Here is a 25,676-nt window from a genome sequence, read left to right as displayed (position 1 = left end):
TCTGCGAAACAATTCATTTATCGGATTTCTTATCACCTAGAACCAATTCCTACGAGATTCTCTGTTGATTTCTTACGTTTGGTAGCAATTCAATTCAAATTTCCTCTTTTTCTGAAACTGGTAACAGACTATTGAAATACGGGACGGTTTCGTTTTCAGATTGTTTGAATTTGAAATATCATCTATGACTCACCCGTCCTTTCTTCTCTTTTTGATAAAAAGCTTGTATGACTCAAAGGAAAAAGAATTAATAATAAATGCCATGACATTTGAATTTTCAAGAGCGAAACATAAAACTCGAATTCGAATTCTCGTAATCTTTCTTAGGGGACTGGTCCATTAAATTTCTATCAAAAAATTTATTTCCTTGACCTCATCCCGTAGTGCATAACGTAGTCATAACTCATACCCTCCCTCCTGCTAAGTTATTGGCTAAAAGAGGGAAACTCATTCAGATTATCGATTAATAATTAAGAAACTTAATATTTTAGAAATTGTCGAAACCCAGTGTATAGAAATTATATTTTTCCTTATTTAATTAGTTGTATGATTTTGATCATTAAATGTTAAATGCAGAGAAACTGTTGATATTATCGCCCGGAAATGATTCCAAAGGCCTAAGCCAGCTAGTAAATCAGAGCAGAGACAAATGATACGTGTCAAGCAACAAATGCATGCAAACTCAGACACTCACACGTTACCAGCATGCACTAACCTATCTCTATATTTACACTCCCCGCTCCTTTCTGCTTTTTCACTCTTCATCTCTATCTCTTCTCAATTAAAAAAAAATCATCTCCAAAAGTTTAAAAAAATGTCTCAGATTCAACCACGCCATGAACAGCACCAGCAGCTGTCACGTCAAGTGGCAAAAACCACCACTGCTGTGACTGTTGGTGGTTCGCTGATGGTTCTGTCCGGCTTAACGCTGGCCGCCACTGTCATTGGCTTAGTTGTGGCCACTCCTTTGCTTGTCATTTTCAGCCCTGTTCTTGTACCCGCTACTATTACCATTTTCATGATCCTCGGTGGGTTATTAGCTGCTGGTGGATTTGGTGCTACTGCTACTTTTGTTTTCTACTGGATGTACAGGTACACACTCGCGCAGAATTAGGGTTTAAAGACCCTAAAGTTTATGGGTTCTGGAAACGCTACCAACCCATAGCTCATCTTATAGTTTTTGTGTCTACAACGTACATATTTAGAATTTTCTAATAATACAAATACAGGGTCTAAGCAAACACTAGGTTAGTCGATCTAGCTCTGCCCTGTCGGAACACTTATAAAACCATAAAAAAAAATATTAGTCTTACGTCCTAAAAAGTGACATTTTTAAATTTAGTACTAAATTAACTTGAACTTTCTATTTCACCCTTATCACATTCATCCTTATCAGAAAATATAATGTGTGTAATGCATTTATTAATGCTGAGAATTTAGAAGTTTGAATCAAATTTTATCTGTCCTGTAATAGGTACACCATTGGGAAGCACCCAATCGGAGCGGATAAGATCGATTACGCGAGAGATAGGCTTGCGCATGCAGCCCATGATATAAAGGAGAAAGCTGAGCAATTGGGACATCAGGCACAGCAACAGATTAAGGGTACTTAGAATTGAAAGGGGAGAGGACTGTTTTTAATTAAGTTCAGTGGACTTTGAGGAACAACTGCTTGTTTTAGGCATTACATGCATGATGTACTCTTTTAAATTAATTTGTTTTTTGTTTTGAGTTGTGTGTTAAAGTGTCTCATCTCTGTGTTGATATGGAGATGTGCTGTTGGATTTTGTGGTAGATTTAATCAAATGATTTTGTAATAACATTTGCTTTTGGCTTAATGCATCTCGTTCATTGTTTATTTGTCTTTGTCCATTGAATAAAAGAATTACACACACACACCTGTGTGTTTTAGTTTTGCTTCATCCCTTTGGTTGAATGGGTATATGAACCCGTTTGGTAAATGAGGGGTTTTAATGAAACCACTTTGTAAACCTTCGTGGTTTTAGTGATACCATTTTGTGCGGGGGAGACTACTTAATTCGGATCCAAAAGAATTTGAGGAGAAGGCACAAGGCCATGGTTAATTCCTCTAATTAGCAAATAGAGTACTAGGGCAAGTAAATAGGATGAAGTAATCTGAGTTCATGCAAAAGCTGAAATGGCCCTTGAGGTTGAGGGTATCATGAATCAGCACAATTTATTTTTATCTTAAGCTTAGAGCACAATTTTTTTGGAACTTGAGCAATCTCAATTTGGATATCACACCATCAATTGGCTAAGAAACCAATTCCGTGGGTGAATATTATCAAGAACAATAGCCAGGCAATATCTTGTTCAGGTTCCTAAAGTGACTTTGACTAAGAAAATCTTAAAGTTCTTTGGTAAATTTGATTGACATTTTTGTCAATCTTTCAGCATCTAAACAAAAAACTATATCTTGAGATATTGCTAGTTATCAAATATCGCGAACCGATTATGGTCATGAGTTGGCAAGTATTTTTCTTCTTAACCATTGGTAGCTGAAAACTTATTACATCCAACTAATTCGAATTTAGGTGGAATCACTAGTTTAGATTTAACATATGCGCTACAAAAGACACACACACACACACACACACACACACACACACAAAAAAAAAAAAAAGGTGGAGTGAAAATTTGTCAAAGGCCGAGAATAAGTACAACCTCATACAGCACAAGTTTAAGCCAAAGATCTCCAGTCAAAAGGTGGTGGAACAACTCCATCTTTAGCTCTTGTACAATGTTTCATTACACGTTCGAGCGAGAGATCGCAGGCAATAAAACTTAGCGCTCAGACTGCATCACTTTTAACTCTCTTTGAAATAGCAATGACATTGAAGTTGATCGAGTCTGGATTCTTTTGGATCATCTTTTGTATAACTTTAGCAGCATCCTACAACAAGCAAGGAATGTTTCAACTTGGAAAAAGATATAAAGAACAGTATACCCCACATAACCCGAAGGATTTGAAGTTTATGGGTTCTTATTATGATTTCAAGCTAATATATAGGTTTAACGTCAAATATTTATAAATGTTTAGTAGATTTTTTAATACACATACTAGGTCTGAACAAAAGCTACTGGGTTCATGAACATCTGATACCTATATCCGCCCCTAGATCCTCCCCTGCCACATAACAGCCCTCCCAGAGCAAAATCTTGAGGTATGCTATTTGATGATAACTTATGTCTAGCACACTAAATGAGTGTCCCAAAAGTCTTCCATCTAAATTTAATAACTTATGTCACCACAATATAATGGATGCTGCTCTTATTACGAATGAGTGTGTTGATTCTAGAATGAAGGAAAAGAAGCCTGGAGTCCTGTGCAAACTAGACATAGAAAAAGCCTTCGATCATGTGACCTGGGACTTCTTGACAAACATGTTGAAGAAGATGGGTTTTGGTACAAAGTGGATTAACTGGATCAGATTTTGCATAAGCACAGCAAGATTTTCAGTGTTAGTTAACTAAGACAGGGGGATCCCTTATCCCCTTACCTATTTATTATTGCTATGGAAGGACTGAATAGTATGCCTCAAACAGCCCAACAGAACAACTAAATCAGGGGATTCAAGGTTAGCAACAAACAACGGGGAAGTTTGGAGATCACTCATCTCCTTTATGCAGATGATGCAATCATTCTTTGTGATGCTGAGACAGATCAGATAAGGATGTTAAGAGTAGTCTTGACAATTTTGAAGGAATATTAGGACTGCACATAAATTGGAGGAAAAGTTTAATATATCCGGTTAATGAACCTCAACAAATTCAGCAGTTCCCTGAGATTCTTGGAGGTGAAATAGGTACCCTCCCAACTGTTTATCTTGGAATGCCTCTGGGAGCAAAAAGTAAATCCATTGATATATGGAGTGGAGTTCTGAAAAAATGTGAGAAGAGGCTTGCTAGGTGGAAAAGCCAATACCTCTCAATAGGAGGTAGATTAGTGCTTATAATCAGTGTGTTAGATGCTCTCCCTACATATATGATGTCACTGTTTCCTATCCCGGCAAAGATAGAAAAAAAAATGAATTTTTTGAGGAGAAACTTTCTATGGCAAGGCAACAAAGTTAAAAGAGGGTTCCATTTAGTTAAATGGAAAACTGTCACCTTAAGAAAAAAACAGGGTGGCGTGGCATGGGAGTTAAAAATATGAAGAAACAAAATCAAAGCCTTCTCATGAAATGGCTCTGGAGATGCACAAATGAAGAACACTCATTATGGAGGAGGGTAATCACAGACAAATATGGTGAGGAAGGTCCCTGGAAAACTAAGGCAGTGAACAATGTCTATGGAGTAAGTGTTTGGAAGACTATCAGAAATTTGTGGCAGACTTTTAGCAACAGAATCAATCATAGAGTGGGAAATGGGCAAAAAGTCTTCTTCTGGGAAGATAATTGAATGGGGCAGCAACCTTTGAAGACAATGTATCCAGACATTTTCATTATAAACCAGCAACAGAAGGCCACCATCAATGAAGTTTGGTCTGTCCAAGGTGGAATCTCACCTTTAGGAGATTATTGAATGATTGGGAAATCAATAGAATTGCATACTTCTACAACACAATCGACAAATTCACAGGTGTCACACAAAATGATGACAAGGTTTGGTGGCTGGGACACAAGTCAGGTAGTTTCTCTGTTAAAACTTCCTATCAAGCGCTCAATCAAACTAATTTTATAACTGAGCTTTGGCCCTGGAAGCATATTTGGAAAGTAAAGACTCCTTATAAAGTGGCATGTTTTGTTTGGCTGGTAGCTAGAAAGGCCTGTTTAACGGAGGAAAATCTGATGAAAAGAGGTCTACCACTCTGTTCCAGATGTCATTTATGTGGAAGGGAGGCAGAAACTATTAATCACCTTTTCTTACATTGTTCAGTGACAGTACAAGTTTGGAATATATTTCTAGCACTAGCATGGGTACACTGGGTCATGCCAAATAACACAAAGAAAATGTTGTCACGCTGGAATAAAGGGAGTAGTCCCTTAGCTCAGAAAAATAGATGGGATTTAATTCCTGCTTGCATATGGTGGTCTATTTGAAAAGAAAGGAACTCAAGGTGGTTTGAAGACAAGGGCAGCTCAATTCAGAAGATAAAAATGGACTCTTTGTTGTTTTATTGGTGTAAGTAGGAATATATAGAGGATCCAAAAACTATAATAGATGTTCTAGGATCCTTGTAATAGGATAGAAATTTTAGATGTATATTTTGGTACAATCTCCAGTAATTATGGCCAGCACAACCTTTGTGCCTTTTGAATATATAAAATTGTTATCATCTAAGAAAAAAAGACAAGGATTGGATCTTCGGAGGAAATAAGATCAGCCATCTTCAACACCCTTTATTGTACTTTCCTATGTATTCAAAATGGTCCGCTAGAATCGTTTCAGATAGTAAGGTGGCAAACGGGCGAGTCGGGTTGGATATGGAACGTGTCGGATATGGGTAATGCAAAAAATGGATAAATTATCCAACCAGACTCATATTTAATACGGATAAAAATGGGTTAACCGGCGGATAATATGGATATCCATATTATCCATGGCTTCTTGAGTATGATCACTTTTGGGAGAATTCCTAGTTTTCCAAATTTGAGGAATCCTCAATTTGAGGCTTTACAAATGTAACAGTTAGATCTATTAGTTATTCACTGGTTATCCATTTTCTAAGTGGATAATATGGCTCTTATCTATATTTAACTCATTTTTAAAAAGTTCATTATCCAACCTATTTTTTAATGGATAATATGGGTGGATAACTGTTTTCTTTTATCTATTTTGCCACCACTAGTAAGGACTAACTTAATATTTGCTTTTCAATTTAAGATTTATGTGTTTGCGTATCATCTAAATCCCAATAAGTGAAAATTTTGTAGACTTACAACATTCAGGTCCTAACTGATCTCACAGGTTAAAGAATTCAGGTGTGGTGGATGAAGGTCAGATCCAGGTCCGAGTTTTGGGATTCAGACATTTTTCTCCCCGCTATTTGGTCTTAACTTTCGGCTGCCACTTGGCTCCAAAAGGAATTAGTCAATAAAGGATGGTTACCTGTAATAGGTTGCTTGGGGAAGATGCACCATGTGAAATTGGTCCGGACCTCCTTCCATCGAGTTCATAGAGTTGTCCTGCAACATGACAAGTTTATGCAACTTCTCATCTTTGGTAATGATAACTTAAGGTGAATAAGGCAAATTTTGTCGATAATTACTGTATTATTGCAAGTTGTTTCACTAATATACAGGTTCCAAATGTATATTCAGGGCACTTATAAACAAGAAATGATGCAGTTTGCGAATTTCTCCCAGAAATTGTGCTCTGAATTATCTCCATTCGGACATCATCAACATAGGAAAAAGGAACAAAAGTAAGCTATTCTCGAATTTCATAGTGCAGAATTAGTTTCTTATGCAGACCCCAACAAGAGAGAGAGAGAGAGAGAGAGAGAGAGAGAGAGAGAGAGTTACCATCAACACATGCGAAGCAGATGAAATGGGTGTTCACGTTCTCTGGAGCCTGAAAAAAGAATTCACCAGATTGTTGCATGCTATTAGCACGCATCATAAAGTTAAATATAATATGTATTAGTATAATATGCACAGGATTGTTAAGCTAACAACAGTTGTCACTTTCACAATACAAAAGCTGTTATAGAGGAGGATCATGACCTTAAACTGATCAAAGTTCGAACAAAAGGCTGGTCTCGCTACCCTTACGACCAAAGTCTAAACAGAATAACCACTATGTTGAATAAAGCAAACAACAAATATTAACCGACTTTGAAATTTGAGACTGCCACAAATTTGGCGATGATCTCTTACAACTTAGAAAAGGAATATTTGAATGCTGCGTTTTCTTCAGGCCTACAACCCTGATTCTGTCAATTTTTCAGTCAAACACGCATACTTCACAGAATGATAGCTGTACCAAAAATAATGCAGATACTGTAAGCTGCAATCACCAGTGACAAAACAAGGATTTCTTTATCTATTGCCCAACCAGCTCAGCATTTATGATTCTTATGGGTTACTGTTAGGATCGGATTACCGGGTAGTGCGGAATTTAGCCAAACAACGTTATAATGACAATAACAAAGACAAATGCAAGTTTCTTCATCAAAAAAACAAAGACAGTGCAAGTTAATAATAACGGCAATTAAAGAAGATAAAGATTACACAAATTTAACGTGGTTCGATCAAGTTGACCTACGTCCACAAGCGCAGAGGAACAATTTTACTATACCAATAAGAGTACAAAAGAGAGTACAAAATTAGAGTAAATACTCTAATTAGTCCCAAATACCCCAAGAGAATAACCTCACAAGATCACTCCAAAGAAATGGTTCACACAAGTGTTTCCCAACACTTACTCTCTTACAAAATAATCTATAATGAAATAAAGGAGGAGAAAGAAAGACAAGAGTGAAAAGCTCTTGAATTGGTGTGTTTACAAATGAGCAGAAACTCCTCTATTTATAGCAAGAAATCCTTGGCCTAATAATGGATATTATGTCATGACAAATGTCATGATCCACAAATTTTGTTATAGTGAATATTATTTCATGGCAAATGTCATGAAAATTTGGCCCTCACTTGAGAAGAAGCCAAATTAATGGTCATATTACAAATCTCCACCTTGGCCTAATTTCGGCTTATACATAGTAAATTTGCTCCACCTTCTCCGCAAAAACCCCAATGAGCAAAATCATTCTTCATAAATGCCAATCAAGTTCAAGCAAAGCTTGAAAGCTTGAACTTGGACACTTGAAGAGGTTTTGTGAATATGTCAGCAGGATTGTCTCTAGTGTTAGATCTTCTGAACAGAGACTTTTCCTTCAGCAATGGTTTCTCGGATGAAATGATACTTTATATCAATGTGCTTCGTCCTCTCATAATACATATGATCTTTAGTCAAGTGAATGGCACTTTGACTATCACAGAAAATGGTAAGACCACCTCGGTGTGAACTGAGTTCCGCAAATAGACCCTTCAATCATAAGGCTTCTTTGATTGCCTCGATCACTGCCATATATTCTGCTTCGGTAGTAGATAAAGCTACTACATGTCGTAATGTAGCTTTCCAACTAATAGCGCAACCACCAATGCAAAATACATAGCCTGTCAGTGATCTTCTTTTGTCAAGATCACCTGCATAATCTGAGTCTACAAAACCAACCAAAGTGTTAGTATTTATCCCAAACTCCAAACGTGTGTTTGAAGTACCTCGCAAGTATCTGAAAATCCATTTCACAGCCTGCCAATGTGCTTTACTAGGGCAAGCCATATACCAACTTACCACGCTCACTGCTTGTGAAATGTCTGGACGTGTACAAACCATTGCATACATAATAGTGCCGACTGCACTGGAATAAGGAACATGTTCCATGTACCTCTCCTCTTCTCTGACTGCGGGGACTGAGCAGCTGATTACTTAAAATGAGCAACAAGAGGGGTACTAACTAGTTTAGCATCTTTCATGCCAAACCTCTCCAAGACTTTCTCCAAGTACTTCTTTTGGGTCAGGAATAGCTTGTTGGCTTTTCGATCTCTTTTGATCTCCATGCCAAGGATTTTCTTAGCTGCTCCCAAATCTTTCATCTCAAATTCACTTTTCAGCTGACTTTTCAAATTGTGAATGTCTGTTAAATCCTTAGCAGCAATGAGCATGTCATCAATATAAAGTAATAAGTACACAAATGCACCATCATTTAACTTCCGGAAGTAAACGCAACTATCATACATGCTCCTCGATTAACCATGACCCAACATAAAGGAATCAAACCTTTTGTACCATTATCTTGGAGACTGCTTTAATCCGTACAAGGATTTATTCAACAAACAAACATGATCTTTTCCTTCAACTTCAAATCATTCGGGTTGATGCATGTATATTTGTTCCTCAAGTTCGCCATGTAAGAAAGCTGTCTTAACATCAAGTTGTTCTAATTCTAAATCATACATGGCAACGAAGGCAAGCAAGACACGAATAGAGCTATGTTTAACATGTGAGAAAATATCATTAAAATCAACTCCTTGTACCTGACTATAGCCCTTTGCAACTAATCGTGCCTTATACCTCGCATCTTCAACCCCTGGAATGCCATCCTTTTTCTTGAAAACCCATTTGCAACCAACAATTCTTTTTCCTGATAGCGGCTTCACAAGACCAAGTACCATTCTTGTGGAGAGACTCAATTTCTTCATTCATTGCAATCAGCCACTTGGCTGAGTCAGCACCAGAAACTGCTTCTGAATATTTTGATGATTCTCCAATTTCTTCAGTTTCCTGTGCAACTGAAAAAGCAAATGCAACATAATCTCCAAACCTTAATGGTTGTTTACCTTCTCTTCTTGGTCTATGTTTGGCTATAGAATACTCCTCTTCTTCTGGTTCAACTTCAGGAATTTCAGCTTCTGTCTCAACTTCAGGATTTTCAACTGTATTTTGCTCCAAAGTTGATAAGCTTGGCTCAGAAGGAATGCCAATCTCAATCTCCACCTGGTTCTGTGTACTCTTTCCTTTATCTGTATTACAAGAACTAGAAGACTCTTTTCTAGAATGTAACATAGAGGATTCATCAAAGGTTACATCTCTGCTAATTATAAATTTTGTCGGTATCCTTTCAACCCAGATGCATACCCAAGGAAAATGCACTTTTTAGCCCTTGACTCTAATTTTCCATCATTTACATGCATGTATGCAGGGCAACCAAATATCTTTAAATCAGAATAATTAGCAGGAGTCCCAGACCACATTTCCTCTGGAGTCTTAAAGTTCAAAGGTGCAGAAGGAGCTCGGTTGACAATATAACAAGCTGTAAAGATAGCTTCTGCCCAAAAGGCGTTTGTCAACCCAGCATTTGAAATCATGCAATGAGCCCTTTCCAAAAGAGTTCTATTCATCCTTTCTGCCACACCATTTTGCTGAGGTGTCATTCTCACAGTACGATGTCGAGCAATTCCTTCATTCTTGCAAAGACCTGAATTAATGTAATCCAAAGTACCTTTTGTTCTATGAATCGCTGGAGATTTGAAGTTGACTCTTTTCTGCTTCCCGAACACACAATGTTCACATAACTCCATATTTCCGGTACTTTGGCCACATAAGAGACCTCTTTTGCTGAGGATGGAAAGAACTTTTTCACTCATATGCCCCAATCGCATATGCCACAATTTGGTGATGTCAGAATCTGATTTATCTGATATTGAAACTGCAGCAGCACCTGTAACAGTAGATCCCAAAAGAGTATACAACATACCAGATTTGCGTGCTTTCATGATCACAAGAGCACCATGAGAAATTTTCAGAACTCCACCTTCACCTGTGTAGTTGCACCCAAGAGATTCTAGAGTGCCCAAAGAGATGAGATTTTTCTTCAAGTCAGGAACATGTCTAACATCGGTGAGAGTTCTCACCACACCATCGTGCATTTTGATTCGGACTGTACCTTTTCCAATAACTTTGCAGGCAGCATTGTTGTCCATCAAGACAACTGCACCTCCAATAGATTCATATGTGGTAAATAAATCCTGATTGGGACACATATAATAAGAACAACCCGAATCTAAATCACTCATTGTTAGATTTGAAACTATTATTAGTTGCTAAAAAAATAGTTCCCTCAGTCTCATCAGCAACTACACTTGCTTCGGCAGTGTCAGTATTTATGTGCTCATTTTTCTTTTCTGTATGCTTTTCTTTGTTTTTCAATTTAAAGCATTCAGAAATAATGTGACCTTTCTTATGACAATATTTGCACATGACATTTCGGTATCTGGATTTTGACCGTGATTTAGGTTTCTCACTACTTGAATCTTTCTTATTGGATCTACCTCTTATGAATAAGTCTTCCCCTTGGTTCCCACTAGTTTCCCCAATAATATCTCTATCTATTTATTCTTTTGATTTCAAAATAGATTTGATATCTTTATAAGAGATATTATCTTTTCCATAAAACATAGTATCTCTTATATGTTTAAACGACTGGGGTAAGGAAGCAAGCAATAACACAGCTTGATCCTCATCTTTGATTTCAGCATCTATGTTACTTAAATCCATAAGAAGAGAATCAAAAGTATCAAGATGTGTAAGTATAGAGGTACCTTCAACCATACGAAAAGTGTAGAGTTTTTGCTTTAGGTAAAGCCTGTTTTCTACTGTTCTTTTCATATATAAGGTTTTAAGCTTTTCCCATATACCTTTGGCTGAGCTTTCTGCTGCAACTTCACGTAAAACCTCATTTGAAAGATTTAAAATAATACTTGTTTTTGCCTTTTTGTCTATAACGGCAAACTCCTTGTCCGTCATTTTATCCGGCATCTTCTCATTTCCTTGCAGTGCCAAATCTAAGTTATCCTGAATTAGGATAGCTTCCATCTTTAATTGCCACATTCCGAAATTTGCACTTCGGTCAAATTTCTCAACATAAGACTTTGTTAGAGTCATTTTGGATGTTTAAACTAACCCGGTTAGATCTGGCTCTAATACCAATTTGTTAGGATCGGGTTACCGAGTAGTGCAGAATTTATCCAAATAACGTTATAATGACAATAACAAAGACAATGCAAATTGATAATAACGGCAATTAAAGAAGATAAAGAAGACACAAATTTAACGTGGTTCGATCAAGGTAACCTACGTCCACAAGCGGAGAGGAGCAATTTTACTATACCAACAAGAGTACAAAAGAGTACAAAATTAGAGTAAATACTCTAATTAGTCCCAAATACCCCAAGAGAATAACCTCACAAAATCACTCCAAAGAAAGGGTTCACGCAAGTGCTTCCCAACACTTACTCTCTTACAAAATACTCTATAATGAAATAAAGGAGGAGAAAGAAAGGCAAGAGTGAAAAGCTCTTGAATTGGTGCGTTTACAAATGAGAAAAAGCTCCTCTATTTATAGCAAGAAATCCTTGGCCTAATAGTGGATATTATGTCATGGCAAATGTCATGAAAATTTGGCCCCCACTTGAGAAGAAGCCAAATTAATGGCCATATTACAGTTACATTGCAATGAATGTAGTTTTTCTGCTGCTTAATTTTGCCCAAAAGAGCACCAATTTAAAAGAAAGTAGAAGGATACAACCTTTTTCAATCAGGTTACTGTCCATTTTGAAGATTACAAATAAAGTGCTTCTACCCATGTCTTTGACACAAGTACATTAAGGCAAACAAAAGGTGTGATTAACATATTAGGAGATTAGCCTTGCACTCAAAAGAGACCAGTCAATCGTGTCATGTCATAAAGATCTCTTCCTTTACATTTTCTTAAGAAAAACTAAGATATTCTTAAAATAAGACGACCACTATTCGCGTTAGGCATATTTTACCTTCCTATCGAAAAGCTTATGACAAAAGCCTCCTTGCCCATGTATAGAGTAGCTAGAACAGTTTCACTTAATTTAAAGAAAAACACCATAAAAGATAAGGAAAAATCCAAAATGGATGTTTAATTTTGTTAACATAGAAGGGTATATAGGAGAGTACACATGAAATATCAAATCCAAATATCGGAATCTAATAGAAACTTTACAGGATATTAACGAATAAATTGCAATTGAGGCGTCGTCGATCGAATAACAACTAACAAGAACACCACTAGGAGGGCCTCCCATGCGTAATAGGGAAAACTCATCAACCTATGAAGACTATTGTGCAATTACATTTATAGTTCAAAAACTAGACCACCAAAGGGCGGTGCCTCACAAGAACAAAGAGGTCAACTTCTATGAGGTCGGTTTCCAAATAAACTTAGACCCCTTAGCTGGCATACAAACACATAAGTCGTGTCTAACATGGACAAGGACAAGGACACGGAACAGTAAGTTGAAACTAAAGGGGCATGACAAGAATTGACCAGAATACTGGAAAGGTTTTTTAACAGAGCCATCAGAGCAGGGAAAATTTACATATTCCATAACCCATAGAGTGTTAAGAGAAGCCAAGTAACAAAAGATCAACAAAACAAACATAATACTAATTCTAATTATACAAATCTATTTCAATATCACATCAAATGCCCATTTGGTTTCCAAGGAAGTTCACAAGTTCCAATATTACATGACATGTGTGCACAAGAAATAGAAAAAATAACTTCTGTCACGTCACACGTGTCCAAGGTGGGATAACGTATATCTGTGTCCCTAGGATTTTTGAACTCCAATCTTTTGTCTGTAATTAGGGAATGGTGCCCACTGTAAAAATCTTCTCAAGAATGACATTTAATATGAGAACCACCTCTTTGTTGCTAATAACTTGTAACTACACTTGAAGAACCTGGTTTTCTTGCAAGAATAACACATTTCTATATAGGTCTTCAACCACCTTCTAAAATTGTAGAATATCCTCAGTTGTCTGTTTACCATATCAAAAGGTTATGAACTTCATATTTATGAAGTGATTTCTCAATTGTGCCAATAAATACAACCAAGTTTTGAGTGTCTCAGCAGAATCAACGTGTAGGCCCTTAAATTAACTAGAAACAAGTCAATTGTTCTTCGCATCTTATGCTGGTTCAATTTGCACCGACAAATTCATTTTTAAGTAATTTGTTCACCACCAACCTTTTTTTTGGCGGGAGGGGGGTTAGTTGTTCACCCAACTTTATTTTACATGAAAAGAAAACTGGCTTTTGAATATCTATAGTTGGCGGGGAGTTGGTCACATCTTCACTACATCACTATTTACTGCTCAGTGTTGAGATTGTTCATTTAGATAAATAAGAACAGCAAAACTACATGAATTCTGACCTCAGTGTCACCAGCAGTAGCTGCTACTGAATGAGCAACTTCCATTTCTCTATCATTTTCAAGGAATGAAGCACGCTGCATTTTAGACTTGCATGTATTAGAGCTTAGTGAATACAATGATATGACATGTCAGCAACCACACAGAAACTAAACCAAAATGAGTACCTCCATCGGGTCCATGTGAGCAGTTGATTTAAAGAACTTGTCCAAGAATGAGTCCTCATCTATAGAGCGCCAAAAAATAGTACCGGTATAGTGAGATAGATTAAAATAAACAAGGTAGGAATCATGTAGAACTAGACTTAAGGATAAGTTGTACCAGTAAAGAAAATTGATGATAGATTTTCTCATTAAAACCAGCATGGGAAAATGAGATAATCAACCCCATTTTAGTTCTTACTCTCAGCAAATAAGATTAAATAAGGAAACTAAAACTAAATTCTAGGAACATAAGGATATCTTGGTCTGAGGGCTCTTAAATGACCACCAATCTCTAATGGAGAGGTCCAAACGGACATGAGGGTAGATATGACGGTTCCTAACAAGTGAATTGGGAATATGGTTATGGTACCAAACATGAAGAAGGTTGATTTTACTGGGGTGGCCTTTTTATTTGGTGGGAGACTTATACGTCTGTATAGGGATAAGTGTGAGATTTAGAGAACCTCTAGTTCTACAGAACTTATAATCCACCTTAAAAGTTAAAAGATAAATTATTAATTGGAATCACGCACCCGAACAGACAAAAGATGGTATTTAAGTGGAGAAGGGTAGAGGGGCGGACCTATACTCCACCAAGTTGCAAACCGTGCGCCAACCGGCCCTCTGGGATTTTCCGGTCATAAAAAGGTTCATGGTAATGACACGGAAATGATTCATATAGTTGATTCCACCTAATACGGTATGCAGCTACAGTTGATTGAACGAACAAAACCCTAAAGGGCTTTTTCAAATAATACATTCCAGTGTTATCAAAGGCGAAAAGCGCAAAAAAACTCTAAGATCTGTTGAGGCTTTAAGCGCAAAACGCAAATAAAACATGAGCTTTTAAGAAGAAAGGCGCAAATAGAAAAAACTACAAATATGTATGTGTAGTCCAAGACTAATATCTATAAGCAAAAATATGGACAAAGAAATTGAAGAAAATTTAAAATAAAGTGAAATATCAATTATTTAGTGTCGCTTCTTCAGGATAAAGCTTATTGGCAAGGAAAAGTATGCCTTAGAGCCTTGATGACAATATTGAAGTGCGCACTAAGCAAGGCAAAGAGCTCAACATGTTTTGAGTCTCACTTCAGGGCTTAAGCACGCCTTTGATAACACTGATACATTCTTGAGAATAAGTTATGATGTAACCGAGAAAGCCAGTTCCTATACTACACATCCCCTGCAGATGACAACTGAAGCCCTCAAAAAGCGGAAACCTACATATTATGCAACTTCACAGTGAAGAAAACACAAGGTGCTCATACGGGATCCAATGCACTTATCTTGGTAGTACTATAAGACAATATATTTGATGCCAACAGTAGATATCTACATGACAAGGACCATTCATGGCATGAATATTAAAATGACCTACCAAGTTTTATCTCTGAGGTGATATTCCCAATAGCATGAAGTAGGCCTATCGTTCCACATGCATTTCCCACTGTCTGTTTCATGAAGTAAACTGTACTAGTAGGGTCCTGCACATGCAACTCTCATGAATAATTCCTAATTTAGAATTATGCATCCATATGAGCGCTCATACAATTGCAAAGAGGGGAGGAAGACATTGTCAAGGATGTCAGGAAATATTTCTCAGAGAAGAGAATGATGCACTGTTGACTGCATTTATCACAAAGGGCGGTGATAGTATTAAATAGATCTTTGAAAATCCAATTTAGCACCAAACCTTCTATCATATTGCAATGTCTACCAACTCATTCAACAACCACACTAGCAGTGGAATGAATTAGTAGCTGATTCAGATAAAGCACAACTTAGGAGAACTAATCAAAGACTAGATAGTAGCAAGAAGTCAAGAAAAATCAACATGAGGATAAGATCAAAGATGCTGCGTTCCGAGACGTATAGCATCTAGGAGGTCTTTCAGGCAACCACCTCAGTGGCCAGCAAGTAAAAGCTTCCAATAAAGCTAAAATCAGTCAAAGAGGACTAAGAGTAGACAACATTTAACGCGATGAGCTACATAACGATGAAGCCGAGGCAATGACAATATCAAGTAACAACCAATTCAGAAGAACAGGACATGCAGCACCATAAGAGATGATAACGTGCCCAACCTAATCAAACAATTATACTGGCATAATAACAAGTTAATGTGCCTCAAGATTAGACATGAATAGCAGTAACATAAAGTTCCTAAATCCTGTAAATTCAGCATTCAGCAATAAGAAAAACCAAAGGTTGATGATGAAAGCACTGTATAAATAATTTAATAACAAAGTATAGTTCATAAACATATGGCCATGAGCTCATGAAACCACCTTTGTTTGGCTGTCTTGCTGTATTCTCTCTGCTTCACTCTGAAAACACATGGCATGTAATTAATGATCTAGCATAAAATTAGAAGGAAAAAAATGAGTACAAAATCAAAAGCCTAATTAACAAAGTTTTCCTTAACAACAAACCTGTGATGTGAGAGGATAGAGAAACAAAACGGCAAGCACCGGCTTGGGCACCATTTCCAAAAGTTCTTCATCTAAACCATAAACATCGTAGCACTCTGCCTCATCAGGTGGAACACCAAGACCCCAAAGGAACTGCTCAATTAAACAAAAAAGGCATATAATGAAATAGGATCAACCAATTACGTTTTTTTTCTTGTTGTTGTTATTGTTGGTTGCTTCTTGTTCACTATTTCTTAAGCCGGGGGTCTATCGGAAACATCTCTATCTTCACAAAGTAGGGGTAAGGTCTGCATACACACTAGCCTCCCCCGACCCCACTTATAGGATTACACTGGGTTTGTTGTTGTTGTTGTCGTCTAGTTGGTTGATGGAAAATACACATGTAAATTAAAAACATGCTTCTATTCCTTATCAAGTAGTTATTTTTTCGGACAAAATAAGATCAATCTGCTGATTAAAGTGAAAGCAACTGCTTTATCATCCCAATTAGTGGGTAAATAACACTTCCGCTGGTCAACTTATTAAACATGAGAAACAAAGAACCACCAAGATAGTTTTTTTCTTCAATACTAAAATGAATATCTCAAGAACTCAAAAAAAAAAATGAAAGCTTAATTTTCTGAGAAACCGCAGAAAAGATTTAGCTCACGAAAAGAAAAAATCGAACAGATTAACAAAAAAGTAAATGCTAAGAAGTAAAATAAAGGGGTACCTGATTCATGACATCAGGGTTAGCTTCAAGAGGAAGCCATTTCTTAGCACTACCACTTTCAGCCATGAATTCCATTCTCTCTAGCTAGCTCTCTCTCTCTTAGGAAGTACAGGTAGCGGGTAATGTGGCACTCTGGAACGCTCCCTTCCTTATATAGGTTTTGGAAAAATTTTCTGATCGGTTTATGAAAAAAAACAAATCTGCCTTTCTTGCTTCATTTTTCCGCTTTCCAATTCCTAGCCAATTTTATAAATTTGACATATATTTGGACATAGTTTTAACGGAAAAGGGCTTTAAAATGGCTCAAAAATAACTTTAGTTAACTTTTCAATGCCTCTAATGTATGTTTTTTGGCTCAAACTTAACCATATATCTAACAGAAGGGTCAACAATACTCTAACGTAATGAAAATGGTTCAAAAATACCTTCCGTTAACCTTTTGGTCCGCAAATATCCTTAACGTTTATTTTTGGGCTCAAACCTACCCCTATATCTAGTAGAACTAACCTAGTCAATTTTTTGACTTTAACTTCTCATGTGGTATTTTCTTAATCCGCCACGTATATTATTTGTATTAAATAAAACCCACATGTATCTTTTAAAATATCCAACAACCCTGACCCGCTCCTATATATTTGGACGGTCGGCTAAAAATAATTACATTCGCTAGTTAATATAAAAAAAATATATATTGATTATATATAAAAATATATATTTATATTATACATTAATATTTTAATATATATTTTACATGATATTATTTTTAGGAGAAATTATACGGTATAGTTTTTCCTATTAATTATGACTTATAACTCGAATTTTTAAGCAAATCTGACAATGGAACGACGGTTTTTGTTAATATTTTAGCTCTATCGTTATATATTAAAACACTATTAGTTCCCATTAAAAAGATCATGTGAAGTCCATTAATGTGCTAAGCAGTTGGATATGTATATAATTAAAGGTTTTAAATAATTTCCTTTCCATCTATTTCTTTGCTCCTGCTTTAGAATCATATAAATAGAACATTATCATTTTTATGTTTGCAAATTAAAATTTATATTTGTTAAACTTGTTAAGATTTGCAAATTTTGAAGGGCAAACTACACCGTATAATTTCTCCTAAACATAATATCATGTAAAATATATATTAAAATATTAATGTATAATATACATATTTTTATATATAATCGATGTATATTTTTTTATATATTTAACTAGCGAATGTAATTATTTTTAGTCGCCCGTCCAAATATATAGGAGCGGGTCAGGGTCGTTGGGTATTTTAAAAGATACAGGTCGGTTTATTTAATACAAATAATACACGTGGCGGATTAAAAAAATGTCACATGGCGAAGTTAAAGTCAAAAAATTGACTAGGTTAGTTCTGTTAGATATAGGGGTAAGTTTGAGCCAAAAAATAAACGTTAGGGACATTTGCGGACCAAAAGGTTAATGGAGACTATTTCTGAGCCAACGTTAGGGGTATTGTTGGCCCTTCTGTTAGATATAGGGGTAAGTTTGAGCTGAAAAATAACGTTAGGGGCATTTGTGGACCAAAAGGTTAACGGAAGGTATTTTTGAGCCATTTTCAATACGTTAGGGGCATTTGTGGTCCTTTTTCCGTAGTTTTAAATTGAAAATTTTATTTGTTCATAAAATTTGATTAGTTTATGAATATATTTTTATGAAGAAAAATCTTCAAGTTTCAAAAACTAGCTTTGATGAAACTTTTTATTCCACTCGCAAAACTTTAACTTTTTTTCAAGTAAAATGCATGTTCCAACACAACTTCAACTTTCAAAACCTATTTTTCAATACAACTTAAAAAAAAAAAATTCAAATTTCAGCCAATCTATGTCTAAACGCCTACTTAATATGCCCTTTTAATTGGAGAAATCAAACGTATCCAAATGGAAATAAGTACACGTGTTTTTTGGGGTGAAAGTGACTAAGGACATGTTTGGTCATAAAAGTTTTTACTTTTTTTGGAAAGTTATCATTTTTTTAAATCAGGCCACGAAAATATCAAATTTCACTTGCAGTTAAATTTCAAAAAATTTGAAAATTTTAAAAATTCCAAAAAGCTAGTTTTCAAATTTCACTTCAAATCACTCACAAAAATTCAAAAACAGCTCCAAATTGTATTCATATCCCAACACAAATCTAATTTTCAAATATCATTTTTATTTGAAAAAAATAATTCAATTTTTTTCCGGAATTTGCACAATTCTTATGTCCAAACACCCACTAAATATAAGGAGAATAAGATACAGATCCTAACTTTAGTAACCCTACAATTGTCTAACTATATTTCTTTGCTGAAAGATTAAAGCAGTTGTCTTTATTATGATATTTTTTACTTACATTTCATGCTAGCGTGGTTTAGTTCACCAATTGAAAGTCGTTTTACCAGCGACATTTTTGTTATTCAATTGATGATAGGTTCATCTACCTATCATTTGCATGGTCTCATATATGTAACAGTTTATTTGGCTTCCACTGCATATCTATTGTAGATTTCTGCAAATAAGAGGAATCCTTGTCGCATAGTAAAGGATACATTGTCTCTTCACAGAATGCAAAGAATGCTGCACACAATGTACTCCCCCATTCTCCCTCTACATCCAACTAGTTTGAGCGCGCTTCGTGTATGGTTTTATTAGCCCTTAACATAAAACAAGGTTTACACAAGCAGAGACATGACGAACAACACTAAAACCTGATGAATTCGATCACATATAAATAGTACTTTGTTTTGGTTTCCGTTGTGAATGGTCAATTTATCTATCGGGTGCACTATAATCTTTTCATTCACCCTTATACCTAGGTTTTCTCCTCTCGGCAAATGCAGCAAGGCCTTCTAACCGATCTTTTGTGTCTAACAGTTGTTCATAGCAATCCCACTCTAAAGCTAAGGCTGACTCCATATTTAGCTCCACTCCTTTGTCAATAGCACATTTTGCCATCCTTAACGCCACCGGACCCTGTCAGAGAATATATGTCAGTCGACATTGATAAGGTATATGTCAGTTGACATGCAAAACCCGAGCATAAAAAAGAGCATCTTTAGCAAAACCTTCATCAATATTTATTTTACTTTCACTCCTCGTGCATCCTTAAACCAAATTTATTCATCAGAAGTTTTAGCTTATTGAATAAAGAGCAAAAGCTTTACGACCATTCCATTTGGAGGTATAAAAGCAGAGTCAACAAGGGAAAAGGAAAAGGAAAAAGGAAGGCTCTATACAATACGAAACAATTGGACTTAGTTGATGCTACCATATCCTTTCAACACAGCCCTGACTAGTATAATAAAACCTTATGATGAAGTAGTACCACCAGAACTTGTCAAGTGGATTACTCCATTCTTATAGAACATGAATAGAGTGAGTCCCTTTTCTGGACCCTGGACATTGAAATGACCTTTTAAGGTTGAAAGCATGAGGGAATCACCAATGTGGCTTTTACTTGTTCTTTTCAATCTGTCTCAGCTTCCTAATAATCCCACTCAATATCATTTCATACTACATGAAAACCAGAAATATATGAAGCTTATAAAACAGAACGTTGCAGCTTGCGTGGAGAAACCTTAAGCTTCGGTTTCTATAAGATGCATGGAGAAAAAAGGGAAAGAAAAACAATAGAGTAACACTTGTTTTCTATGTGAACCTGCCATAAAATAGCTAAAAATCGAAAAAGAAGGGGAAAAGGAAAACAAAGAAACCAAAGCAAGGAACTATGCAATAGTCAATGATCCTCCACCTAAGAAAAAACAAGACAGAAAAAGACCAAAAGCAAGAAACAAAGCTTGTCACAAAAAATGAAGGTGCAGTGCACAAAGTGGAAAACAAACAAGCATAGGATTAGTAAATGCCATTAAATTAAGGTCCATGGATGACAATAAAAAGTTCAAACAAGAGCCTCAACTTCATTCAACACACACAAAAGAAAAGAAAATCCAGTGACAAGCATATTTCATGGCCTTGAGGGTGCATAACTCATAAAAGGTGAAAAGGGTACAAAAGAGGGTGCATAACTCATAAAAGGTGAAAAGGGTACAAAAGAGTACACGTTACTGCTAACGAATCTTTACAATTATCTATGTACAGTACAGTTTGAAATCATTTTGTTTATAGGAAGAGTTGGACTTCTTTTATGTTTCTTCTTTGTTCGTGACTAAATTGCAATTGGAAGTCATATGGGTGGCACACTGGATAAATACATCACATCCTCTTTATCTCAATAACTAAAGTCTAACCTTCTGATTAATATCCCTAGCAAGTTCAAGTGTCTTGAGGCGAGCCTCACCAGCAGGAACACAGTAATTGACAAGCCCTGCATACAATGTATTATTCACTAAGAAATTGGAAAAGAAAACCATAGGAGATCAAGGTCCAAAATTACAGCAGAAGCAAAAATTAGATGATTTCTTTCTATCTGCCTAAACCTTGGAGGACACTGTTAACCCATAATTTGTAATGAAGTGCTGACATCACTGCTATCTTTATATTAACAAGAGAGAACTTGGAAAGACAAAGGAGTCCTGTCTCTTGACAAATGAGCTCTGACAAGTCATACACGTACCTATTGATACAGCATCTTTCCCACTTATCTTTCGGCCAGTAAATATTATATCTTTTGCAATTGATTTTCCAACCAATCTAGGAAGCCGTTGTGTTCCTCCTGCTCTGCACAATGCCAGTATGAAATAAGAGGATACCATTAAGAAGATCATCTATGCATACAGAGTATTTATAGCAACTTCTGAAGTTGGAAACCTTTGAATAGTAAAAGATTACAAAGTGACAAAAAGATAGTGGAAATGCGTCCCACTGATCTGATAAATTTAGAAATAAACCACACATAGCTAACACATCCTTCAAAGAATTTTGGGATTTTGCATAAGCAAACATATAATGCGTAATTAAGGCATACCTACCCTGGTATTACAGCAAGTCCTGTTTCTGGCAAGCCCAGCACTGCATCTTCACCTGTTAACACATTATCAAACTAGAGAGCAAGAAGGAGAAAATATGGTACACCCAGAAGTGCAAGAAAGCACGTACCACATATACGGATATCACAAGACATCGCCATTTCAAGCCCCCCACCCAATGCTATACCTTCAATCGCAGCAATTGTAGGAATATGAAGACCCTGAGCAAGAAAATATTTACTCAAATAGAGTGAAAGAAAAGAAGAGGATATGTACAACTGGACCACTTTATGGTTGATAAAGTAATAAGTGAGGAAGAAGAAACGAGACATAGTATGATCTCATGAACCAATCATTTTGAAGGAAGAATTCAGAAGATTATAAACTGATAACTTCTGCTTTTCATAAATTGATAAAAAAAACTTCTTCTTGAGCTTTAAGACACTATGATCTTTAATATATTAAACAAAACATCAATAAAAATCACGTACCTCCAAAAAGGAAAAAGTTGATCTCAAAGTGCTTACAAAATCCTGGACTTCAGAAAGAATCATAGTTTTTCGTTCCTATGTAGCAAATGCCAATCAATTGAATTAGCTATCAGTAGGTACAAAATACAGCACAGATAACAAACAGTAGAAAGACTACTAAAGTGCGTAAATCAACATCTGACACCAAAAACATCAGCTATTCAATCATATGCCATGCCAATCATAAATGCAGTCCCCACAAAAGAAAATTGAATCTGTGAAGATGTTTGAGTCCCACAGAGGCTGCACAAGCGAAGAGATCAAACCACAGAGAAACTTTTCAACATTGAAAGTTGTATGTTTGGCAGATGCTCCTAGCTTGTGAAATTTTATTGTTTTTCTTGTCAACATGTCACGCGATACATAAGAAAAATATACTAGAAGACAACAAGACATTACAGAGAGAATCAACGAAACATATATGTGTTAAAAAACTCACCAAAACTTGTACAAATATAGATTTCAAACCCCGTAAATCAAATGGACTAGGCAGAATTTAGAACTCGAACACATAAAGTTCATATCTTGGATCTGTCTCTTGCTTGAAAACACAAATACAATGGTTGGCACAATGAAGAGAAGAGGATACATAACGAAAAGGAAGATGTAATATCTACAAGTTGTGATACTGCTTGCAAGAAAAAACATATTACAACTAAAAACACGGGGCATTTAAATTTTTAAGACACTTCAAAACTTATATCACTTTTTAAGACAAAAGTGTTAAGAATGGGGTAAAAGGGACACTTCTGTGATTAGGGTTAATGACACTATTTTTAAAACCCCCAAAGTTTTCTTATTTACAAAAAAAAAAAACCCTCCTCCTCCTCCCGCCACTCCTCCTCCTCCCCTTGTTACTCCATCTCGCAACGCTCCTCTCTCTATCCCCGCCACTCCTAATCCTCAAACATTTAGGAAAGATGTTTCAAATATCTAAAGAAATGTTTCAAACATTTATTGAAATGTTTCAAACATCTGCACACATCTGTGGGAACGTTTGAAACATCTGTGAAAAAAAGATCAATGAGAACAACACTAGAAAAAAAGAAAGAAGTAGAAGAAATATCCCGTAGGATGTTTCAAACAACAACCCGGGGATGTTTCAGTAGAATACTCATTTATGGGTATGTCTCAAAATATCTCGAGGGTATTTTGCAAAATACTTACTTTGTAAAATTTCATATTTTTCTCTTTTTCTCGTATATTTTAAACCACTAGAAAGAAAAGAAAAAATGAAAAAAAGAAGAAAGATGAAAATGAGACGAAGATGGAAAAATAAAATGAAGAAGAAGAAGATGACATGGACGAACCAGCAGCAACAACAACGAAAGTTGAAGAGAAATAAGAAATTAAGGAGGAGAACGAAGAAAGAAGGAGAAGAAGAAGCAAAGAGGAGAAATGAAAAAATTTAATATAATTTGAACGAGTATGATTTTTTAAAAGTTTTAAAATTTTTAATATTTACCCATAATTTTTGTTATTTAATCTGACTTCGAACCCTTTGATTACACATTTTTTGTTAACCAAATAGTGTGTCCTATACTCTGCACAAGATTTCAAAAGTTTTTTTTTTGCCTCATTTTTTCCTAAAAACACAACATGAAGAGAAGCTGTTATACCTTCAAATCAGCTCCAGCACAAAACACTTTGGGAACCGAACTGCAGATCATCAAAACATTTGCTGAACGTTCATTACTCACGGCTTCAAACGCTTGCTGTAATCCTCTTAACATATCCTTCCCTATTGCATTTCTCGCTTCGGGCCTATCCAATTTAACCTCCAAAATCCCTGTTAATTAACCCCAGAAAGCAATTGTACCCAAAATTAAAAGAAGTTTGATTCCCCAAATAGTAACAGTACGCCGTAAAATAGGACAAAGTGAGTGGAATTACCGGAATCGGAATCGGAGAGTCTTTCTAATTTGACGGATTCAGAAGCCGATTGTAAAATTAGAGTTCTATGACTCTGAAATTGCCAATTTTGGAGTCCATACTTAGAATTTGAGGAACGAACATAGCTGGAGAAGTAAGAGTAAGAGTAGGGTTTTGATCGCCTCAAGCATTGTTGCCCGATAGACTTGGCTATGCCCACAAATGCAACAACCATTGCCGGAGAAATTAATCGATTTTGATATACACAGAATCAGCTTCTCGATTATTATTAAAAATTGCTTTATGTAAGAAGTTTCTTCTCTTCTTTTTCTTTAAGCTTTAATACTACAACTACCTAATTGTACTTTTATACTCCATTCCAATTATGTAATATTATGTAAAAAGAAAGAAAAACTTAAATTTGTGATCTTAAAATAACTTATAATTTGATTTTAAATATATAAAATATCCTCTCTTTTATTTATTTTTTTACAAAAAGTAACTCGTAAATTATAATGGATGAAGTAATAATTTCTCTTATGTTTAACGTACATATTATGGTATTTTTGTGCATGAGAAGAAAAATTACTATTCCTTCCGTGAAGAAAATGACTAGTTCTGAGTTGAGCGTTAAAGCATATTTCATGTGAATTCCGACATTCATTTCCTCATTTGTTTTTTAAAATAACGTTTACATATTTAAGAGTTATACAAAAATAGATAAAAGGATATGAAAGAATTCAACAATTGAAAACGTGAAAAAACGAAACACCAAAGTTCTAAGGTGGTATCTCTATCCTAAAGATAAGTGGAGATTTCCTTCCATTTGTGACTTATTAAAATAATTTAGTCAACAGTTGGAATAGGGATACACTAGAAATATAGTTAAACTGTTTAATTAGAGTCTCAGACTTTTTCAAGATCTGGTTTATTCTTCAGGGGACACCTCCATTTTCCTGCAGTTTTCGTAACACAACACTAATGAGGGGTCGTTTCTTGAGGGAATTATAATGCAGGGATTGCAGTAAATAAATTGTTTTACAGTAAATTAACAGATTGTTATGCATGGAATAATAATACAGGAAGAAATATTGTATAGGTGTTTTCTTCGTTCAGCTTAACCTTAACTAAAGCCAAGAAGCAGATTTAATAACATCTATCTTCTCCATAGAGCATGTTTCATGTGAATCGAACAAATTAAGAACTCAGACATAT

At 35.7% G+C, this 25,676-nt stretch overlaps 3 protein-coding genes across 4 annotated transcripts; 1 reads left to right on the top strand and 2 right to left on the bottom strand.

Moving 5' to 3' along the window:
• Positions 1-748: 748 nt before the first annotated feature.
• LOC104107026 (oleosin L-like) lies at positions 749-1,858 on the top strand. Its single transcript, XM_009615706.4, has 2 exons — positions 749-1,092; positions 1,475-1,858. Exons 1-2 carry the CDS (start codon positions 815-817, stop codon positions 1,611-1,613), a joined length of 417 nt encoding a protein of 138 aa, XP_009614001.1. The 5' UTR covers positions 749-814; the 3' UTR covers positions 1,614-1,858.
• A 628-nt stretch (positions 1,859-2,486) lies between these two features.
• On the bottom strand, positions 2,487-17,353 carry LOC104107025 (ubiquitin carboxyl-terminal hydrolase 3-like). 2 transcript variants are annotated; one of them, XM_009615704.4, is made up of 9 exons: positions 17,121-17,353; positions 16,409-16,540; positions 16,265-16,303; positions 15,355-15,460; positions 13,938-13,996; positions 13,773-13,847; positions 6,489-6,537; positions 6,073-6,149; positions 2,487-2,914 (listed from the first exon to the last, which is right to left on the bottom strand). In XM_009615704.4, the coding sequence occupies exons 1-9, from the start codon at positions 17,193-17,195 to the stop codon at positions 2,813-2,815; spliced, it is 714 nt and encodes a 237-aa protein (XP_009613999.1). In that variant the 5' UTR covers positions 17,196-17,353; the 3' UTR covers positions 2,487-2,812. The 2 variants fall into 2 exon arrangements, with proteins under 2 accessions (XP_009613999.1, XP_070038807.1); XM_070182706.1 differs by having other exon boundaries at positions 15,355-15,466; positions 17,121-17,331.
• A 2,419-nt stretch (positions 17,354-19,772) lies between these two features.
• LOC104107024 (probable enoyl-CoA hydratase 2, mitochondrial) lies at positions 19,773-24,803 on the bottom strand. The gene is made up of 8 exons (XM_009615702.4): positions 24,483-24,803; positions 24,209-24,378; positions 22,551-22,625; positions 22,190-22,280; positions 22,063-22,114; positions 21,708-21,811; positions 21,382-21,458; positions 19,773-20,107 (listed from the first exon to the last, which is right to left on the bottom strand). The coding sequence occupies exons 1-8, from the start codon at positions 24,694-24,696 to the stop codon at positions 19,931-19,933; spliced, it is 960 nt and encodes a 319-aa protein (XP_009613997.1). The 5' UTR covers positions 24,697-24,803; the 3' UTR covers positions 19,773-19,930.
• Positions 24,804-25,676: the final 873 nt, after the last annotated feature.

Source organism: Nicotiana tomentosiformis, chromosome 8 (assembly GCF_000390325.3).
Source record: "Nicotiana tomentosiformis chromosome 8, ASM39032v3, whole genome shotgun sequence".
NCBI lineage: Eukaryota > Viridiplantae > Streptophyta > Magnoliopsida > Solanales > Solanaceae > Nicotiana > Nicotiana tomentosiformis.
Note: the sequence above shows the minus strand (reverse complement) of the source record. Positions and strands in the feature narration are given on the sequence as shown.